The sequence below is a fragment of the Phascolarctos cinereus genome, unplaced genomic scaffold, assembly GCF_003287225.1.
Source record: "Phascolarctos cinereus isolate Bilbo 61053 unplaced genomic scaffold, phaCin_HiC Scaffold_5;HRSCAF=322, whole genome shotgun sequence".
Taxonomy (NCBI): domain Eukaryota; kingdom Metazoa; phylum Chordata; class Mammalia; order Diprotodontia; family Phascolarctidae; genus Phascolarctos; species Phascolarctos cinereus.
This window is the reverse complement of record NW_027555958.1, coordinates 109,564,713-109,584,589: the sequence shown is the minus strand read 5'-3', so window position 1 is coordinate 109,584,589 and position 19,877 is coordinate 109,564,713. Positions and strand designations below refer to the sequence as shown.

The 19,877-nt window shown below is 36.1% G+C and overlaps 1 protein-coding gene across 1 annotated transcript in view; it reads left to right on the top strand.

Moving 5' to 3' along the window:
* Positions 1–19,877, top strand: part of UTRN (utrophin) — a 526,271-nt gene that overhangs the window by 74,513 nt on the left and 431,881 nt on the right. The window contains 5 exon segments of the mRNA XM_020972489.2: positions 11,205–11,297; positions 13,276–13,353; positions 15,080–15,172; positions 15,890–16,062; positions 18,973–19,088. Of these exon segments, the coding sequence (XP_020828148.1) occupies positions 11,205–11,297; positions 13,276–13,353; positions 15,080–15,172; positions 15,890–16,062; positions 18,973–19,088 (553 nt within the window).

Genomic DNA, 19,877 nt, shown 5'->3' with positions numbered 1-19,877 from the left:
GTTTTCCAGCTAGATACTTGATAATTAATATAAATTTTCTTTTTTCTTCAAGGTCACAGACAGTAGTATGCCATTTTAATTAGGCAAAAACACCCAATACCAGGGGACATTATATTTACCAAGCTGTCAGATTCTTGTTCAGGATTCTAGGACAGTTTGGTTGACAGTTAACCTTAACTCCTATTATCATTTTACTCTGAGTATAAGGGATGTATTTGTGCATGCATGCATGTACCTACCAATCAAATCATTCAGCACAGGTGCCAGTTTATTAGGCTTTCCCATTCCTGTCTTCCAGCCATGCCAACAGCAAGTCCACAAACATTTATTACAGATTTAATATGTTCCAGGCACTGTGCTAAAAGCTGGGAATATAAAGAAAGACAAAAACAACCCTTGCCCTCCATGAGCTTAGTCTAATGAGCAATTGAATGTCTTATTGAATCATCACTGCCAAGGTCTTTAATTTAGAAAGGTAGTTAATCATTGGTAAAGCAACTTAACATATAATCAGAACATTAGCCATGTTTCACAAGTAGTAGCTTTTCATTTGGTCTGTACTCCAATCTCTGAGCAGAAAAAGAATCCAAAACAGGGTTTTCTTCCCTGCCCCTAGCTATGGTTCCTTAGTGTGAAGATCTTATTCATAGTATTGCTAAAAATCAATGTCTGGTTATAAATGGCCAGCTTCCCAGTAAAACTGGAGCTGATACATGCATTTCATTTGTGTCTTATTTAAAAGGATGTGTTTCTCCTTTTCCCACTTGTGTCGGCAAACAGAACAGCAATATTCTGGCTGTGACACTTCAGGAGTGCTGTGGCAGGATCTGAAACTTCTTTGTGCTCCAGGCTGTCCCTTGCAGCCTCAGCTCTGAAACAAGATATCTGATAAAGTATTCCATAGACCAGATCCATGTGGTGTATAGTCTGACTATTGTACCAGCAATCCTGACAGTATCAAGGGGCAGGTGTGATCCCACATGACATTGATTCCCTTTCTTGTGCAGTTCATCTGGTGTCCTTACCCTTTTTCTTCCATTGTTCCAACAGCTAAGAAATTCAGAATGCAAATCAGGTGAAGCTTTATCAGAACATCTGTGTACTGCCAGGTGTCAGACTTATCTCTTTACATCTATTCAGTTGAGTTTTATAAGGAATCTAAAAGTCTTGACTAAGTCTAGACTAAAAAAAAAGTCTAGACTAAAAGTTTAGACTCTCACCTCTAAGGAGGTGAATGCCTAAAATACCAAAGAAAAGATGTCTCTCTCTTAAGAGATCTTTCATGATGGAAAATCTATGACCTCATTTGGTAATCTGTTCACATTTACATTTTCTCGTATGTCAACTGAACTCTCTTGGTGAAATTTATATCAATTTTTTTCTAATTCATTACTCTGTGGATGGGAGCTACTTAGCATCATACTCAAAATAATCCTTTATATACTTTATTCATACCGTCAAATAGGTTTATGATCTCTACTAATTTTGACGTTCTCTCCAAGATTGCAGCTTGTCCATGTCTGCTAATCCTTTGTTGGAGAAAACTATTGTCACTCATCCATTCATTGTTTAAACCAGCATTTATTCAGCATCTACTCTGTGTAAACGGACTGTGTTTCACAGGGTGCTGTGGGGCATAGAAAGATTCACTGGGGGAATGTGGAACTTAAAAAGTGAGGGACTTAATATTAGGAAAGTTGGAGATCCATCTGTGGAGTTTTAGGTGTGTGATCTAAGTCATTTATCCTCTCTGAGCTCCAATTTTCTCATTTATGATATTCTGATAATAATACTTTGGTCACTTGAGAAAACTCTTTTGTAAACTTTAAAGCTCTGAGCTCTCATTGTTATGCATTAGGCTAAGAGCTTACATTCCAAGTGGAGGGTTAACTTTATTTCCTAAAAAGCCTTTATTTTCTGCATATCTGTTATGTAATTCTGAAAATATAAGTAGATTAATTTATCTAAGACCCTGACAAATTTGGAGGGCATTAATATGGAAGAGGGATTAGATCCTTCTCACTTGAGTTCTTCAAGCTAAGACTGGATTGGGTAGGGGAAATCCTTAGAATTTTCTGACCTTGCCACCTTCTCAGTGCAGGCCCTCACCCCAAATCTGGACTGTTGTAATAGAGTTCTGGTTATTACCCCTGCCTCAAGCCTCTCCTTACTCTAGGCCATCCTTCACTCCACTGTCAAAGTGATCTTCCTAAAGTGCAGGTGTGATCATATCCCTTCCTTATTTATTAGCACAAATGTCTCCCCATTGGTTGTTGGCCTTCCTTCGTGAAGAGGATGAAAATGACATCACTGTGTTAGAATCAAGTTACAGGGTGTCTGACTGTGGCTGATCAGACCAATGTGAGCTCAGAATGCCCTACCACAGGTTGGGCACAAATAGTCCAGGTGAACCTTTGGAGTGGAGATGTCTCTAAATTTGTGCATCTCAAGTTTCTTTTGAGCTTCTGTAATTCTGCTTCACTAATAGAGCCCAGCACATTCCTTGATATGGGCATGCCATGCTGGGCGATCTTGAGAGTGTCCTTGTATCTCCAGGATCAAGTATGCAATCCCCTGTTCGGCTTTTAAAGGCCTTTAAAACTTGGCCAACCCTATCTTACCTTTCTAGGCTTTTTACAGGTTCTCCCCTCCCCATACTCTGTGATCCATTGCCGTTGGCCTTCTTGCACAATACGAGACACTCCATTTCCTGACTCTGTGCCTGGGATTCTCTCCCTCTTCATCTCTGCTTCCTGACTTCTTTTCCCTTCAAGTCTGTTAAAATTCTAACTTCCTCAAGAAGCCTTCCCTATCCCCCTTAATGCTAAGGCCTATACTCTGTGATTATCTTCCGTTTATCATTTATAGATCTTGTGTGTACATCTACATAGTAGTTAGTGCATTGTTTTCCTCATTAGGCTGTAAATTCCTCAAGAGCAGGGTCTATGTTTGGGAGAGAGTAAGGTGGAGGAGTCTTTTTTTTCCCTGCCCCTCCCCCCCACTTAGCACAATACCTGCCACATAGTAAGTATCTAATAAATGCACAAAGAATAAGTGTTTAATACATGCTTGTTCATTGTCTAGATATTTTCCGAGGTCCCTTCCACTTCTGAGATTCTATGGTGTTGTGATTCCTTCCCTGACTGCTCTCAGTTTCAAAGATCGTCAGTTTTCAATTCAGGATATATTAGCACTCATGGTTCCCAGATGAGCTTTATTGCTGACCTTAATTCAGTTTGTGTTCTGCCCTTCAGAACGTAGGCATTCTTTGTGCTGTATTGGTACCAGCCATTTTCCTCTGTTCTGTAGTCATGGTCTTTGGTTTTCTCCTCCCTCCCTTTTAAATTATATTTGTCACAACTGAATTTCATATACCTAGTGGTCACTCCCAAATGTAGATGGTAATAATGGTAATGACAATAAATACACCCCCGCCCCAGTCTTGCCATTTATATAATATCTTAAGGTTACAAAGTGCTTTTCTCAGAATTACTCTGTGGCATAGGTTTTAAAAGTATTATAATCTTCATTTTATAGATGAGCAAACTGAGAGACGCTAGTCCCTCCTATTGCCCAAAGTATTAAATGATATTTAAGACAATATACCTTTCATGCAGGAAATGACTTAGTTAAGTTTTATTGATTGATTGATGCCATTCTAGGTAGCTAAGCAGTTTGGTAGAGCAGGAGATAGAGCTGGAGTCAGGAAAACCTGAGTTCAAATCCGGCCTCAGACACTTGCTGTGTGATCCTAGCAAGCCACTTAACCTCTGTTTGCCTCAGCTTCCACATCTGTTAAATGAGGATAGCAGTAGCACTTAACTCTCAGGGGTGTTGTGAGGATTAAATGAGATAATAATTGTAAAGCACTTAGCACAGTGCCTGGCACATTTTTGTTGTTCAGTCGTTTTCAGTCCTGTCTGACTCTTCATGACCCCATTTGGAGTTTTCTTGGCAAAGATACCAGACTGGTTTGCCATTTCCTTCTCCTGCTCATTTTACAGATGAGGAAACTGAAGCATACTGGCATGAAGTGACTTGCCCAGGGTCACACAGCAAGGAATTGTTTGAGGTGGGGTTGGAACTTTAGAAGATGAGTCTTCCTGTCTCCAGGCCCAGCACTCTATTCGTTATGCCCCTTTGCTGCTCAAGTGTGGCACGTAGCACTATATAAATGGTAGCTGCTATTTACTACTACTGCTACCCCCATGACCACCACCTTTCTTAGTGTGCTCAAATTTGATGTTGCACCACTAATAAACATCCTTTGGAGTGACTGGCAAATCAAATAGTCATTTACCATTTTAACAGCTGAATCTTAAACTTTCTGGGAATATGTAAACCTTGTATTGTTTTTGCATTCTCTAGAGTCCCAGCTTCTGATGCTGGGTTAGGGCAGGCAAAAATTAGACATATCTTTTGTGATCCTTAGAGATACCAATGGAACCTGTGATTTCAAGGAATAAAAATGGAAATCATTGGGCTAACTGGAGTCTTTGAGCAGCACTATGTGGGACGAAATGAAAAGCTAACGGGGATTTTGGACCTCTGCCCTATCTCCTTCTCTGAATAGCTAGTCCCTTTAAGGCATAAAGGAGGTAATTTGATTGGCATGATTTACTTTTCACCAGGTGACCCTCATTTATTACTTTTCTGGTGTTTTGTCCTTTTCTAGGTGGTTATAAATTGATATTTTGTGTCCTAGGATTGACACTACCTTCTTTTTGTCATTGTTAGGGTTCTGATCATTTGCATCACTAATTAATCAGTATTGTGCCATCCTTTTTTGCTTTTCTAGATACCATCACTGCACTTACCTTGTTTTTAGTGGCAAGGAAGGTAGTGTGCTACAGTGCACAGAGCATTAAACTTGGAGCCAGAAGAACTGACTCTGCCACATAGAACTTGGGTGATCATGAGCAAATGACCCAAGGCCCTGGGCCTCAATTTCCTCATCTGTAAAATTAGTATCTTGATCTGGAGTGGCCTATTAAGCTTCCTTTCAACTGTAGAGGTAGATTCTTTCACGCTATTGCTCTAGTATCTTTTTTTTAATTGTCAGTAATATTGTTGGGTAGCTCTTCAGGTATTTTGCTGTTATAATTTGGCTAAGTCCCTTCACACCATAGGCAGATAAGAGTTTATATTAAATGCCTACAAAAGTGGAAACCTTGCTCCTCCCCACCAGCAAATAGCTTTGTTTTTACAGTTCCTTTATGCAGTAAAACCCAGTTATAACTTGACCACTCATAACTAGGCTTTATATAGCTCATGTGAAATTATAGCCTTCTAAAAATACTGCCCAGTATAAACTTCATAAAACAAGGCTAGTCTGCATTGTGTATGTTAGTTTCTTTCTTGCCATCAGCTTTCAAGGCATCACTGTTTATAATTTTTTACCCTCTGATGGAATTCTTGAGTTTCATTTTCCTTTGGACTTAGTTTCTTCATTACCTGAAAGTAAAGGTGACTTTGCAACTTCCAAAGGAGCTTAGCTTACGTTAGAGTAAATTACTTGATAGAACAAAATAGGTCATTTGGAAAATTGCCTAATTGGCTTTGAATATTGGGAAATGTCCTCCTAGACAACAAACACATCTTACACAGTTGGACCCTCACCATTTCTAATTTGTGGTTTTAAATATTTATGATATTTACTGCATCAAAGGGCAAAGAGCTCCATTTCCTCCATACTTTATTGTAATGCTTTGTTTCTCAGTGATTGTCAAAGAAAATTTTCCCCATTCCATCCAAGATTCCTAAAAATACATAGCTGCAGGTCTTTCTAATGGAAAGATAGGTAGTGTGGGAAGAAGGACTTAGCTTAAGGAGGAGATGGTATTGATTATGGGGACAAGTTTCATATTGGGTTGAAAGGCAGGCATGCAACTTAAGAAGTGAGAGAACAAGGCAGAGAGAAGGAAAATCTCGTTCATTATAGAATTGTAGTTTTCCTATTGAAGTGTTACATTATTTTGTTTGGTGGAAGGCCCTGTCCTTCCTGCTTTCATTTATGATTAACAATTTTATGAAGTTATGTGTTAGTGGGAAACACCAGAACCTCTCCCCGAGGAGTAGAGAGGGCAAACTCTCTTTTATTATCTATAGTGCCAAGCACATAGGAAAGCTCTTTAAATATTAGTTGAATTGAAAATTATGACTTCTGACATCTCTGAGCTTTTTGCCAGATCAAATTCCCATGCATTGAGCTTGTATTGTGAAAACAGTAGACATGTGCTTGAATAAATAGATTATATTTACTTTCACGTGCTGTGCTTATTATTAAATTGATCTACATATGGAATTTGTCCTATTAAGCTTTTTGAGAAATAATTACTCCCATCCTAAAGTTTTATTTCAGCGAGCATGTATTACATGAGTACTATGTGCTGGTACTGTTAGGTGCTAGGCTTTTTTTTTTTGGTGGAGGGAGATGAGGGGTGAAGGAGGAAAATTTGAAGGGTCTCCATTTCTCTGGGGAACTTTCCAGCTCCAAGTGAAGAAACTCCTCTTACTTGTGCAGACCTGCCACTGACTGCCTTGAATCTCTGGAAGGTATTATCTTATAAAGTTGCCTGAAGGCATTGAGAGGTTAACCACAAGGATGTATGAAGCACCTACGGTTGTCCTTGCCAGTATAACATCAACAAAAACAAAAATGGCATTTCTATAGAGCTTTGCAGAAACACTTTACATATGTTATATCATCTGATCCTTACAACAATCCTGTGAAGTAGGTAATATTTTTACCCCAATTTTATCAAGATTTTCTCTGTTAACATTTTATCCAGAATTTCTGAGAGGCAAGTAGATGGTCCGGTGGGTAGAATATCAGGTCTGGAAGACCTGAGTTCAAATCCAGCCTCAGACACTTAGTAACTGTGGTCATGGGCAAGTTACTTAATCACTGTTTGCCTCAGTTTCCTCATCTGTAAAATGGGGATTGTAATAACACTTACCTGCCAGGGTTGTTGTAACAATCCTTAGATAATAAATGTGAAGTGCTTAGCACAGTTCATGGCACATAGTAAGCACTGTGTATATGTTAGCTGTCATTAAATCCAGCCTCAAGACATTTACTAGCTGTGTTACCCTGGGTAAGTAACTTAACCTCTGTTTGTCTCAGCTTTCTCACCTGTGGGGAAAAATGGGGATTATAATAGCATCTACTTCCCAAGGTTTTTATGAGATCAAATGAGATAATAATTGAGAACACTTAGCATAATGCCTGACATATAGTAAGTACTATATAAATGTTAGTTAATATTGTTAGGTATTATTACTATACCACAGAAACCTCCTTATCCTAGAAGTTCACTCCACTCGTTGACTAGAAGTATGGCACTCCTAGCCATTTCAGCCCCTTCCTCTTTTTCCACTGTTTTCTCCTAGAACTCCTATTTCAAGGAAAATGCTCAGGCTGGTCATGTATTCATTCCTTTCCAGGCTCTATTTCTGACTCTCAGAATTTTTTTTCTAGTATGTCTCCAGTGGGCATCTCTCTCTCTCTCTCTCTCTCTCTCTCTCTCTCTCTCTCTCTCTCTCTCTCTCTCTCTCTCTCTCTCTCCCACTCTGTGTCTCTGTCTCTCTATCTCTCTCTCCCACACACCCATTCACACACATACCTACTTTTAGCTTTCTTCTTTTTACAGGTTATCTTTCTCATGACAATGTAACCTCTGTGGTGTGAGGGATTGACTTTGTTCTTACATTTGTACACAGTGCCTGGCATATATACGTAGTAAGTGCTTAATAAATGCTTGTTGATTTAACATTTTGCACATGAGAAAACTGAGGCAGAGAGGTTAGGTGACTTCCCCAGGGTCACACAGCTATTAAGTGTTAGGCTAGATTTAAACTGAGATATTGTTGACTCCAAGTTCACCCTTCTATTTGGAGGAAACATTCTACAAATAGATGAACCAAAAAAAAAAACCCCAAACTAAAGGAAGTAATTGGGGATAGAGGAGAGAAGAAACACCTGGGATGATGAGAAAAGGCTATGGGAGATGGCACTTGAACTGTGACCCATCGTGGGAAGCATCAGAATGCTTTCTCCAAACCCTTTAATGAATATGAACTTTACATGTGCCGTTTGATGAAAACCAGGTAGATGAAAATACAAACTGAAAAACCAGATGCATTTACAGTAATTTTCTCCTCATAAGAGGAGTTTTCATTTCACATAAAGATTAAGCATAGAATCTTTTAGGAGGGGAATTTCCACCCCCCATTATCATCGTCATCATCATCATCATCATCGTCGTCATCATCACAGCCTATATTTAATACTATTGTATTTAATAATAATAGCTAGCGCGTGCGCGCGCGCGTGTGTGTGTGTGTGTGTGTGTATGTATGTATGTGAGTATGTATCACTTTAAAGTTTGCAAAGCACTTTGCAAATATTGGCTTACATCATCCTTATAAAGAGCCTGGGAATTAGGTGTTATTCTTTACTCCTGTTTTACAGATGAAGCAATTGAAGTAGAGTTTTAAGTGACTTCCCCAGGATGACACACTTAATTAGTGTCTGAATCATGATTTGAACTTGGGTTTGCCAGTTCAGGTCCAGTATTCACCCAGAGTGTGGGCCACTCAGCTGCCTGCAAAGCATTTTTCTCAGTATAACTTGTTATGTAGGTAATAGAAGTATTGTTATTTTCACTTTATAGTTAAAGAAACTGAGGCATAGACAGAAGTTAAGTGACCTCTGTCAAAAACTGAGACACTGGGACCCAGATTAATAAGAGGTAGAATTAAGCAGCAAACCCAGGACTTCTGAAATTAGTCTTTTCACTATTTCAGGCTGCCTTGGTTGGTATTCTAGTTGTATTGTATGTGTTGTGTATCCCCTCCCAGGTTACAAGTCCTATGAAGCTAGGGAACGTGACAGTAAGTATTAATTAAGTCCTTAAGCATTTATTAAATGCTTAGTATGTGCCAGGAACTGAACTAAGCCCTAGGAACGCAAGTATAAGCAAAAAGAAAGACATTTTCTCCCCTTAAGGAGCTTACATTCTAATTAGAATGAGTTTTATTTAATTTTTGTATCTTTCTCAGTGTCTAAGTGAATTATTCAGCTTATAACATCTAATCTATAGATATTTGTTGAATTTGAAATACATAAACTCTTCTGCTTTACCTGGAACTGCTTTCTTTTAGATTAAAAAAAATTGTGAACAAACACAAAATTTGCAATATGCAAAGAACAAAAGAGGATTGCATATGAACTTGTGAACTTCAGTACATACTTGTTTTTTTATAGAATCATTCATAGAACAGAAACATGTTAGAGACGGAGAGGAACATTTGCTTCCAGTAATGTTTAGACTTCATGACTTCTAAGATTCATATTTGAAATAAATCTGGAGACACCTAATTGTGGCCTTTTTGACTTAGCATATTATACTGGACAAGTCACTTTATTATGAGGCATAGATTTCTCATCTGTAAAATAATTGCATACTAGATCAACCTTAAAGGGGCTTCACAGAAGAATTAGGTCACAAGCTGAAATTTATACACCTTGTATTTGATTGTTCTTCCCCGTCTCCCCCAAGGGAAAGCTTTTAATAAGAGGTAGAGGGAAGATGGGGCCAGGGAAGTGATAGGGAGGCAAGGAAATTGGAAGGATAGTATAGGTAGAGAAGCATACAGCCAGGTATGTTGCCAGGCAGTAAGTGGTTTTCAGGCTGTGGCAGGAGAAGGTGGTGCACTGTGGTCTCTCAGGAGGCTGGCACATTGTGAGACCAAGGTCTCTCTGTTTGTCCTGGTTACAGTGGGTTGGGACTCCTGGGTTCATTGTGATTCTAAGGTTGGGGGGGGGAGAGAGAGAGAGAGAGAGATATTGATTGATTGATTCTTGTTATATGTGGGAATAAAAGGTGAAAAGTAGTACCAGAGAAAGATGTTGGGAATCTGAGCCTGACGAAGTTATTTTTTTTTGAACTATAAATTTAAGGTAATAGTTTTCCTTTTTGAGAAGAGGACAATTGCTTATTGTAGTTATAGATCATGTTAAAAAACATCAACAGTGATTTAATTTGGAGGGAGAGGGTGGTTAATAGGCTTCACACTTTTGAAAGGAATTCCAGTCATTTTAGGAATCTTTTTTTTTCCCCGTCACAGATAATGAACTTTTCTTTGGGGAAGCAAATTCTTTTTTGTTTTCCACAGGGAAAAAAGTAACCAGTAAGGTCAGTCTGTCCTCTTTGAGTGTACTGAATTACCTAGGAAGATTATCTGACAAAAACTAGTAAATTTTCAATGGAATGTAATTGCATTCTTTATAATTTAGAGTTTTGTTTATTTGGAGGTTTTATAATTCTCTTTGGTTGGCATTTCTTCTAAAAAATGAGTGTCTGAATTTATATGCTTGAGTCTAAACCATTCTAAGACTTCTTGTGCGCTTCAGTTCATTCCTATTCCACTAATAGTCAGAAGAGAATGATCTGATTAAAAATAGTAACTATAACAACTCTACTACCAATGTCGACTTATTTTTCTAAAGTACATTACAGTTTTCAAGATACATTCATATGTTATTTCATTTTTTTTCCCTTTAGTAAGCTAGTGAGTTAGATAGGTAGTGCTATTTACTCCCTACCCCTTCTTTCACAGATGAATTAAGCGAAACTCTAGGACGGTGGTTGGGAAGATGTGGCCTTAAGGCCATGTGTGGTTCTAAGGTGAGAGAAAGTGAGAGAAAGAGAGAGAGCTAGAGAGAGCGTGCAAGTCTGTTGTTATATGTGGGAATACAAGATGAAAAGCAGTACCAGAGAAAGATATTGGGAATCCAAGACTGAAGAATTAATTTTTTTATAACTACAAATTTAGGCCATGTGTTGCCTCAAGGTCACAGGTTCTCCACTCCTGCTCTAGGATGTTATGGCTCATGTCGTAGATTGCATGACTAGTAGGACTTTTAATGATCATTTTAATAGTAGACACATTTTGTAAGGGATGAATATGTATATAAAATATATATACATGCATACATAAATATACATATACACACATGTACATGAATATACACATAACAAAGACTTACACACAGATATAGCTGTACTTATAAACATGCATATTTACATGTATTGTACACAATGTATGCATATACATACATATAGCTAAGTTTATTTGCTAGTTATATTAGGAATTGTCAGCTTCTAACTAAGCTCTTATTTTATTTTTATATTTTATAGAGTGGAAAACCACCAATCAAGGATATGTTTACAGATCTCAAAGATGGAAGAAAGCTTTTGGATCTTTTAGAGGGACTCACAGGAACTTCACTGGTAAGAAAAGTTACATTTTAAGAATAAAGCAATGGATTGTTTCAAGCACTATTCATATGAGGGGGGTGACTATAGGTAATTGCCAAATTATTTTAGACATAAATGTAAATGTATTTTTAGTGATTTTTTTTTCCCCCAAATTATTTGATAGAGCAGCATTCATTCTGTTATCTTGAGGATTTTGCTTTTGCCATTGATAAGTGATTGTCAAGATATTAATAGTGTATTATCCCGGTATAGAGAAAGTAGTCATGGTACTATAACTGCTTAGAGAGAGACCTAAGACTTAAATAAGGTCATGAAAACAGTTAAGATTTAGAATTACAGAGGATAGATGAGATAGGATGGTTTCAGTATAAGTAGAATGATATATGTGAGCATATTTTAAATACACTTTAAAAAATATGTACACAATTCTGTGACTAACCATCTGTGTCTGTTTCAAAATACTTATTTTTTTCCTGAGAGTTATGAACTTAATGTTTTATTAAAATATTAATAAACTTCCTTTATGTCAGTCATTCCATACTTACACAATACTACTTCTTACAAGTAATGGGTTTATGTTCCACAGGCACGCTTGATTGTCTGAAATTTTGTTATAAGGTTTGAAAAAAATGTAATATGCATCGTTAGAAATCCATGATGTGGATTCCTTTTCCCTGTGTCTTAACACTCTCTTCTCTGCTTCCTTTCTTCCTTTTTTCTTCCTAGACCACATGGTCTGTGACTTCTGGTTCCTTGCTGTAGGCATGGGGGAACAGAGAAAGAACTTCTCTCTATAAGGAAGGGTCCCCCTCACCCACCAACTCAGAGCTTGTACAGAACTATGTAGCTAGCCTTTTGTGAACTTCACCATTTAGAACTTTCTTTAGTATTTAAATCCTAAGATTGTGGTTATACTGGCAGCCAGATTTGGTCATGGATCCTGGCCTTCTGTCAAGAGGCCTTTCTACACGAATCAGTGTCACTGTGTCCTTTTTAGAGCCAGAAAGAGTACAGGGCATTTGGGTTTTTAACCCAGTGTGCTGAATTTAAAGTTTCTTGAATTTAAGCAGGGGTGGGGGGGGTGAGGGGAAGGGATGGAGGTGGGGGAGGGAGAGAAAGGCCTGGTAAAGTCTTGCATCCCCTTCAGCAGCAAAGAAACAGCAGCATTTAGCATTTAGTTCACACAATTTTGCAGTAAGAAGAGACTTTAGAAGTCATCTAGTCTAAGTGATTCCAGGAAAAGGGTCCTATATACAACATTCCTAACAAGGTGTCAATTAGCCTTTAGGTTGACATTTTCAATAAGGGGAACTCCATACTTCCTGAGAAACTTCATTTCATTTTTTGATGACTGTAATTGTTAGGATTTAAAATTTTATTTGAATTATTTATCATTAATGATTATATTATTATATAGCAAGTAATTATTTTAATTATTTTGATATCAGATGGCAAATTGGAGTGAGCTTCCACCCTGTGCGCGGCCCCCCCCCCCCATAGTAGGTACCTCAGATGGGGGCCTTTTAAGTGTCTCAAGGCCTCTCTTCCCTTTCCAGTAGGCCAATGTTCTCTTTTCCTTGTCCTTCATTTTAACTGAGAGCTCGTTTCATGTCCTGGGTGCTGGTTTTCCTGCTTGCCTTAGGCACAAGGATTCCTAGTTTGGCCCTGATCATTCTCTTTATTTTGTTTCCTTCTCAAATACTGTTCCCAGGTACTTAGCCCTGAGAAGACCAGAATTTCCTCCTATTCATATTGTGTGCAGGTCCACCTTTACTGAAAAGTTGCTGAAAAGGAACTTTCTTCCCAAAGGATTTATTGAATAATATTATAGTTTAAGTATGTGCCCTGAATAATGACCTATATATTTAGATTAATACCTAACAAATTACTGTAATAGAAGTGTCTTTCTAAAATTGTATTTCTTTCTTTTTTTATTCCTTTTATGAGAAGAAAACCCACCATAATTTTTGTTTCTGTTTTTATTTTCTAGCCTAAGGAACGTGGTTCCACAAGGGTACATGCTTTAAATAATGTCAACAGAGTTCTACAGGTTTTACATCAGAACAATGTAAGTGTGGAATAGTACTTTATAATTATTCCATTTGTATGTGACTTGTTCTGTATCAGACCTGTGTCCCGTGGGCTGCTGCTTATGGCTCCCAGGTGGCTTGCTTCATGCCAGAGGATTTCAGGTGGCCCGTAAAAAATGTAGAAGGAAATGTAGAGGAATGTAGAAGGATGTAGATGTAGAAAAATGTAGAAGGAAATGTAGAGGAAATCCTTTGGCTTGCTGCAAGTGGCCCTTGGGCTATAAGTGGCCCATGGACAGCAGGTTGTGCAGGCCTGTTCTATATGTTAAATGTATAGATGGTATATCAGAGGTTCTACATTACAGGAGCTGTGGTCTTTATTATAATCTATTGTATTTTATAAGTTTGGTAAGATAAATCTATCCTATATCTCATATATCACATAAAGACAATGTACTAAAAATGTTTTAAAAGTATATTTTAAGAGGAAAATATCTGATATACAAAAGTATCAATATTTAAATAAATATACATAAACTAGTAACATTTGTTAATTCAACTCCTTAGGAGATACTTTATATGTGTATATATGAGCATGTGCATACACTTTTAAAATGTACACATACGTATATATGTATGTATGCATGCATGTATGTATACATTTAAAAAATTCAAATGAGAATGTCCAGGAAAATGAAGGTGATTATTAAACAATTTGGGGGATTCTAAAAGGAAATAAATATAAAATTTCTTAATTGAATTCTTATTAGACCTTCATCGCTCTTAGACAATGTTGTTGGCTTTTTTTATGTAATAGCATATGCAGTGAATCACCATTATTCTTAAATAACTGTAGTGCTAGCCAAGACTTGTAGGCGTTTAGGACTCTTCATGCCCACTGACATGTAAGAAAGCATCCTTTAGTTTTGTGAAATCAAAAATTTGCTGTACCTCTGCAAGTATGATTATCATGTTTTGTTTGTTTTACAAAAGCACATTATCCTGTCTGTAAGCTATGAGAAAAATTAAGCTCATTTTGTATGACTCCTTATTACAGTAAGTAGAAAGTTGCTCTATTGTTGGTGAACTATTTCAAAAGCTATATTATTTGATTGCTAATGGTAGTAAAAATAGTGATAATTCCTTTTGGTGGGCACTGCTGCCATGGATGCAGATGTAGCTGCTCTGGGCCTCTCATAAACAGTTTAATGAATTTCTTTAGCCATAACACTTCAATATCTGGTGGTTAACTCTCTGGTGATGGGGCTTTTTAGATTTTTTCCCCTAGATTAGTGCTTAGATGAGAGGCACAAAGTCCACCAGTGGGCTATATTTTTAGTCTTTACAACTTGGAAAAGAGGGAAGGACATATCCTGAGCTGATAGAGTCTTTGAGAACTAAGAGTCAACTGTGCATTAAAGTTAAGTATCTCATAGTACCTTAGTGGAGGCTCTAGTATTAATATGTTTCAATAATAACATTACTGACTTATAGTTTTTCTCATCTTACTCAGTCAAACCATTGGATCTTTGTTCATGAAAAAGTCAAGGCATGTCTGATGCGTTGATTATTTTGTTTAAATGTGCGTCTTTGGTACAAGAGGGTGTTTTGTTGAGTGTGAGGAGGAATGGATAAAATCATTGAGAAGTGCCACCATCGTTTTTAAAAAATGAATAAGATATTTAAAAAAGAGAGAAATACTCAAGAAAGTAAAATATTTTACTGACATAATTGACTTAAGGCCATTTATTTTTTTTTTCACAGGTAGAACTAGTAAACATAGGAGGAACTGATATTGTGGATGGAAATCACAAATTGACACTGGGCTTACTGTGGAGTATCATCTTGCACTGGCAGGTGGAGAAATTTTGGTCCCATTTCCCCCCCTAAAAATAGTTATCTATAGGAATATAAAAGCTCTCCAAGTCTATGTTTTCTTTTTTCCTGCCTTATTTTTAAAAAGCATCTAAGTTTTGAATAATAGAAGAAAGTTTGTCATATTTTAGATTAGAAGTTCTTAACCTTTTTTGTAATTTGGTGAAGCCTAAGGACCCCTAATAAAAAATATTCTAAAATGTATAAAATAGAATATGTAATATTAAAAAGGAAACCAATCATATTGACATACCATTAATATTAAATAAATTTAAAGTTTATTTTTGTTAAATAAAAAAATTAAAATATTTAAAAAATAAGTGTTGGGACCCCAGTTAAGAACTTCTGTTTTATATTTTAATTTGTTTTGCTTTTGCATGCATAGGTTTTTTTCTTTGACCTCAGATTTTTTTTTTAATCAGGGATTAACTACCCTCCCTCCATTCTTTTTTCTTTCTTCTTTCTTTCCTCCCTCCCTTTCTCCCTCCCTTTCTGAAGCCTTCCCTCACCTCCTATTTACCCCCTCCTTCTTACTGAAAACCAACTATTATGTTTTTTTAAAAAAATGACTATTTTGTTATACCTGTGGTTTAAAAAAACAAAAACCTGTTGCCATATGATACACATGAGTTGCGGATATAACATGTTTCAAGGAATTTTTCTAAATGAATAGGCAACTGTGCTTTTCTAATTAAATAGGTAAAAGATGTCATGAAAGATATCATGTCAGATCTACAGCAGACAAACAGTGAGAAGATTCTTCTGAGCTGGGTTCGGCAGTCAACAAGGCCTTACAGTCAGGTCAACGTTCTCAATTTCACCACAAGTTGGGCTGATGGCTTGGCCTTTAATGCCGTCCTCCATCGACACAAGTGAGAAATCTTACACAGTTTTAGATCACAAAAACATAAGGTCATAGATGAAGAACTGGAGGGGGACTTAAGAGATCTTATAGGCCAAATCTATGTGAAAGCATATATTTTTCTTGGATAATTATAGCCCCCTACTCTCAGTTTGACCACTTTGCCAAATAATACATTGTTTTGTTGAAATAATTGTGATTAAGAAAACTACTAATGGAGATTTTTCTTGCATGAGAAAATGTCAAGGCCACAATATAGCTTCCATGATTTCTTCCACCTACTTTCTAATTTAAACAAAAAAGGTTGAAATGCTTGGCATGCTTTAATCCCACTCTTTAAACATCAGCCAGTCTTATGTGTAAACAATAGTTCTTGTTAGTTTCAAATATTCTTATTGCCAAAAGTTTTTTTTTAAAGCCGTTTGAGGGGAATAAAAGGATTTCAGTGTCCTTGAAATTTTTCTTTTTCTTTTTTTTTTCTTCATAGATGATCAAGTAGCTTTAGGCTTAGACATTTGTTTTCAATTACATGACATTGTCTAAGTATACATTTCCTCCTAAAATACTGTAAGTAGTTTTTAGTGTATATTTAAGGTTTTTTTAAAGTCAACAAATTTTAGTGCTTTAGACTAATAGAAATAATCAGTGGTTTCAAGGTTGTGATTCTTGTGAGTAACAGTAAAAATGAACCATTGTTTGTGTGTATATGTATATACAAACACATATATACACATACCCATCAAATATGCCTTCTGTTGATTAGAGGGAAAAAGAGTTTATGCAGAATATATAAAGAAAGTAGACTTTTATTGTTGTTGTATAAATATTATAACTTTGAACTATTTTGTCTGTTTCTATCGTATATCATGTACTTAGTTACAGCAGATTTAATTGCATATTTAGAAAGAACCCTGATTTTAATCTTTTTCCTAAGTGACCTATTTTAGTCTTATAGTAAATAATGAAAATACAGTTTTTAAGGCAGAATGGGCTTCAGTTATCTTGTGATGTTAATGATCACAAAGAAGGCAAAAATATGAGAAAAAATAGTGATAAAATATTTGATGTTTCCCTTAACAAGTTCTGATGTGGACTTTGTTGTTGATAGGAAGGCTTCTTGGTAAGAACTGAAAAATAAAAATAAAGCATAAACTATATCACAACTTTATAGTTAGCACTTTCAGCTAACATTTAAGACCCATGTAAGTGTCCATTTAAGTTTAAGATTCATTACAAGAATAATTATCCCTGTTTCATTTATGGGACAAATGTCAAAATCAGTGGTAGCTAATAAGTTCTTGTTTCATATTGGCATCAAAAATAATGTACTCAGTGATTTCCAGATTTTCTCACTCCCAGTGCCTTGATTTCAATTTCAGCAATTGCTGTTTCTTTTCTTTCCTCTTCCTCCTCCTAACCTGTTTTTTGCAGTTCTTTTGTGCTATTGTTTGTTCTGTGTGTATGTATATACACATGTATACATAAACGTGTGTATATGTGAATGTGTGTGTGTGTGTATATGTGTGTGTGTGTATATATATATACGTATATATATGTGTGTGTATATATATATATATATACACATATATATCCATACATTTACAGATTTGCTAATGCTTCTTATGAAGAAACTTCAAGACAGGTTTAGAACATGTACTTGTGGGTAGAAAAAAAAGGCATACAAGCAAAATCACTTCACCTCTCTGTATAGTGTGCTCTGCTAGGTGCTGGGTGTGAGATAAAAGTTCAGAAAAGATATGGCCCCACAATAAAAATTATAGATTAGGAAGGAGATATAATATGTTATTTTCACAGATAACCATAACAAGAAATTGAATGCATGAGAAACATAAAAACAAAGTGCATTGTTGGCTCCAGTAAGGGAATAGTCATTGCCCATTAACAACTCAAAGATGTTTTTTGTTGTTGTTGTTGTTGTTTTGGAGGGGGGTAATATTTTAAGTTGGTCTTCAAAATATGAATAGGCATTGAGCAAGTGGGGGAATGTTTTGTTAAAGGAAGCCTATTCCAGGCATAGGGTACAGCATCATCAAAAGAATGGATGTGAGAAAGTATGGTGCCCTTTATGGGTTATGGTTAGCTAGATATAGAGATGGGAAGATATAATAGTGGTAAGTGGTGGGTAGTCTTGTATGTCAGGCAAAGATAACTGAATTTTATATAGTAGACAGTAAGGCCAACAAAGAGAATTGTTCTCAAGAATGACATGACTAGATTGATGAAGTCTAGTATGACCACTGTATGATGCATTAATCAGAGGTGGAGACTGGAGCTGGGAAGGCACGTTAATATGTTATTGTAATAGTCCAAATAAATGGTGTTGGAATTCAGTATGAATGCCACGGTGGTGGTAATGGAGAGGAAGGGATAGATAGCCAGGAAGAAAATTATGAAAGTCAATTCCATAGAGCTTGGCCACTGATTGGATGTGAGAAATGATGTAGAAGAATTAAAGTTGTCACTAAGGTTTTGAACATGGTGTACAAGAGAATAGTGATATAGTGAACAGAAGTTAGCAGGAGGAACAGTTGATTATTGTAGAAAATTATCCCATTAAGACAAATGAAGACTCATAATTGGGCAGCTAAGGAAAATGGTAATTCACTCAATAGGGATATAATCAGACTTTTTCCCTTATGGTCTGGATGCTCTGTAAATGTTGAGTGAATTAATTTTTCTGATATATTTGTTTTTGAGAATTATGTTTAAATATTGGTTATATACATAGCTCATTCAAGATTTGTAATATGTTTTATGATATTTTGATTATAGACAATAGTGATATAGAAAGAAAATTATTATTATTTTTATTTTTAAGACCCCAAACAAACTATATACCAGACTATAATAATAATTACATTGTCTTATGTGTTGACCTTATTTATTTTGTTTTTTTCAGACCTGATCTCTTTAACTGGGATAGAGTTACTAAAATGTCCCCAGTTGAGAGACTGGAACATGCTTTTAACAAGGCTCAAAAGCATTTGGGTATTGAAAAGCTGTTAGATCCTGAAGGTACTGTGTAAGATTTTTATTTCTAATGTTTAAGCATTTTAAGGCATTTTACAGTTTGGAAAATTGGGCACAATTGCGATTCCTTTGAGAGGCATCTTATTTTTGAGTATATTAAAATTTTTGTCTTCACTTTGGCAGTAACATACTCATGGGCCCTTAAATTTGAAAAGGAATGCTCTAAAATATTTCTTCTTAACTAATGTAAGGACAGTTAAAAAGGTTGAAGTATCCACTATAGTATTGTGTCATTTATTTCTTATTTGTAATTATTCTCCTCCTGGGGAATAACCTTAACCTTTTGGAAAATGTGGTGATTAAACAGCTTTCTTCATATAATTTGGATAGCTGAGTTACATTTGTTTAATTTAATATGTAAGACCATGTGTTCCCACAGAAATTTTTTACCTAAAATATTTTTCAGCTATTCCTGCCATTTACTGAAATGACATACAGATTTCAAACAAAATGCTTTTTTCAACTTCTTTATCATAAATGAAGATGTTATTCACTCTCTGTTTCTTTTCAATTACAATATTGAGGTGAGGGGTGTGTGTGTGTGTGTGTGTGTGTGTGTGTGTGTGTTGTGTATGTATAAAATGTACCATGTGTAAATAACAGAATACGAAATTTAAAAGTATAATTTTTTTTGAAATTTCATAATTCACTACTTTTCTGACTGTATGACATATAGTGACAAAAATTTATTTAATTTTGTTTACTACTGCCAAAAAATTTTGTTGAAAGAGCCAACATTCAACAGCTACTGTGAATGTGGCCACATCTGCACAC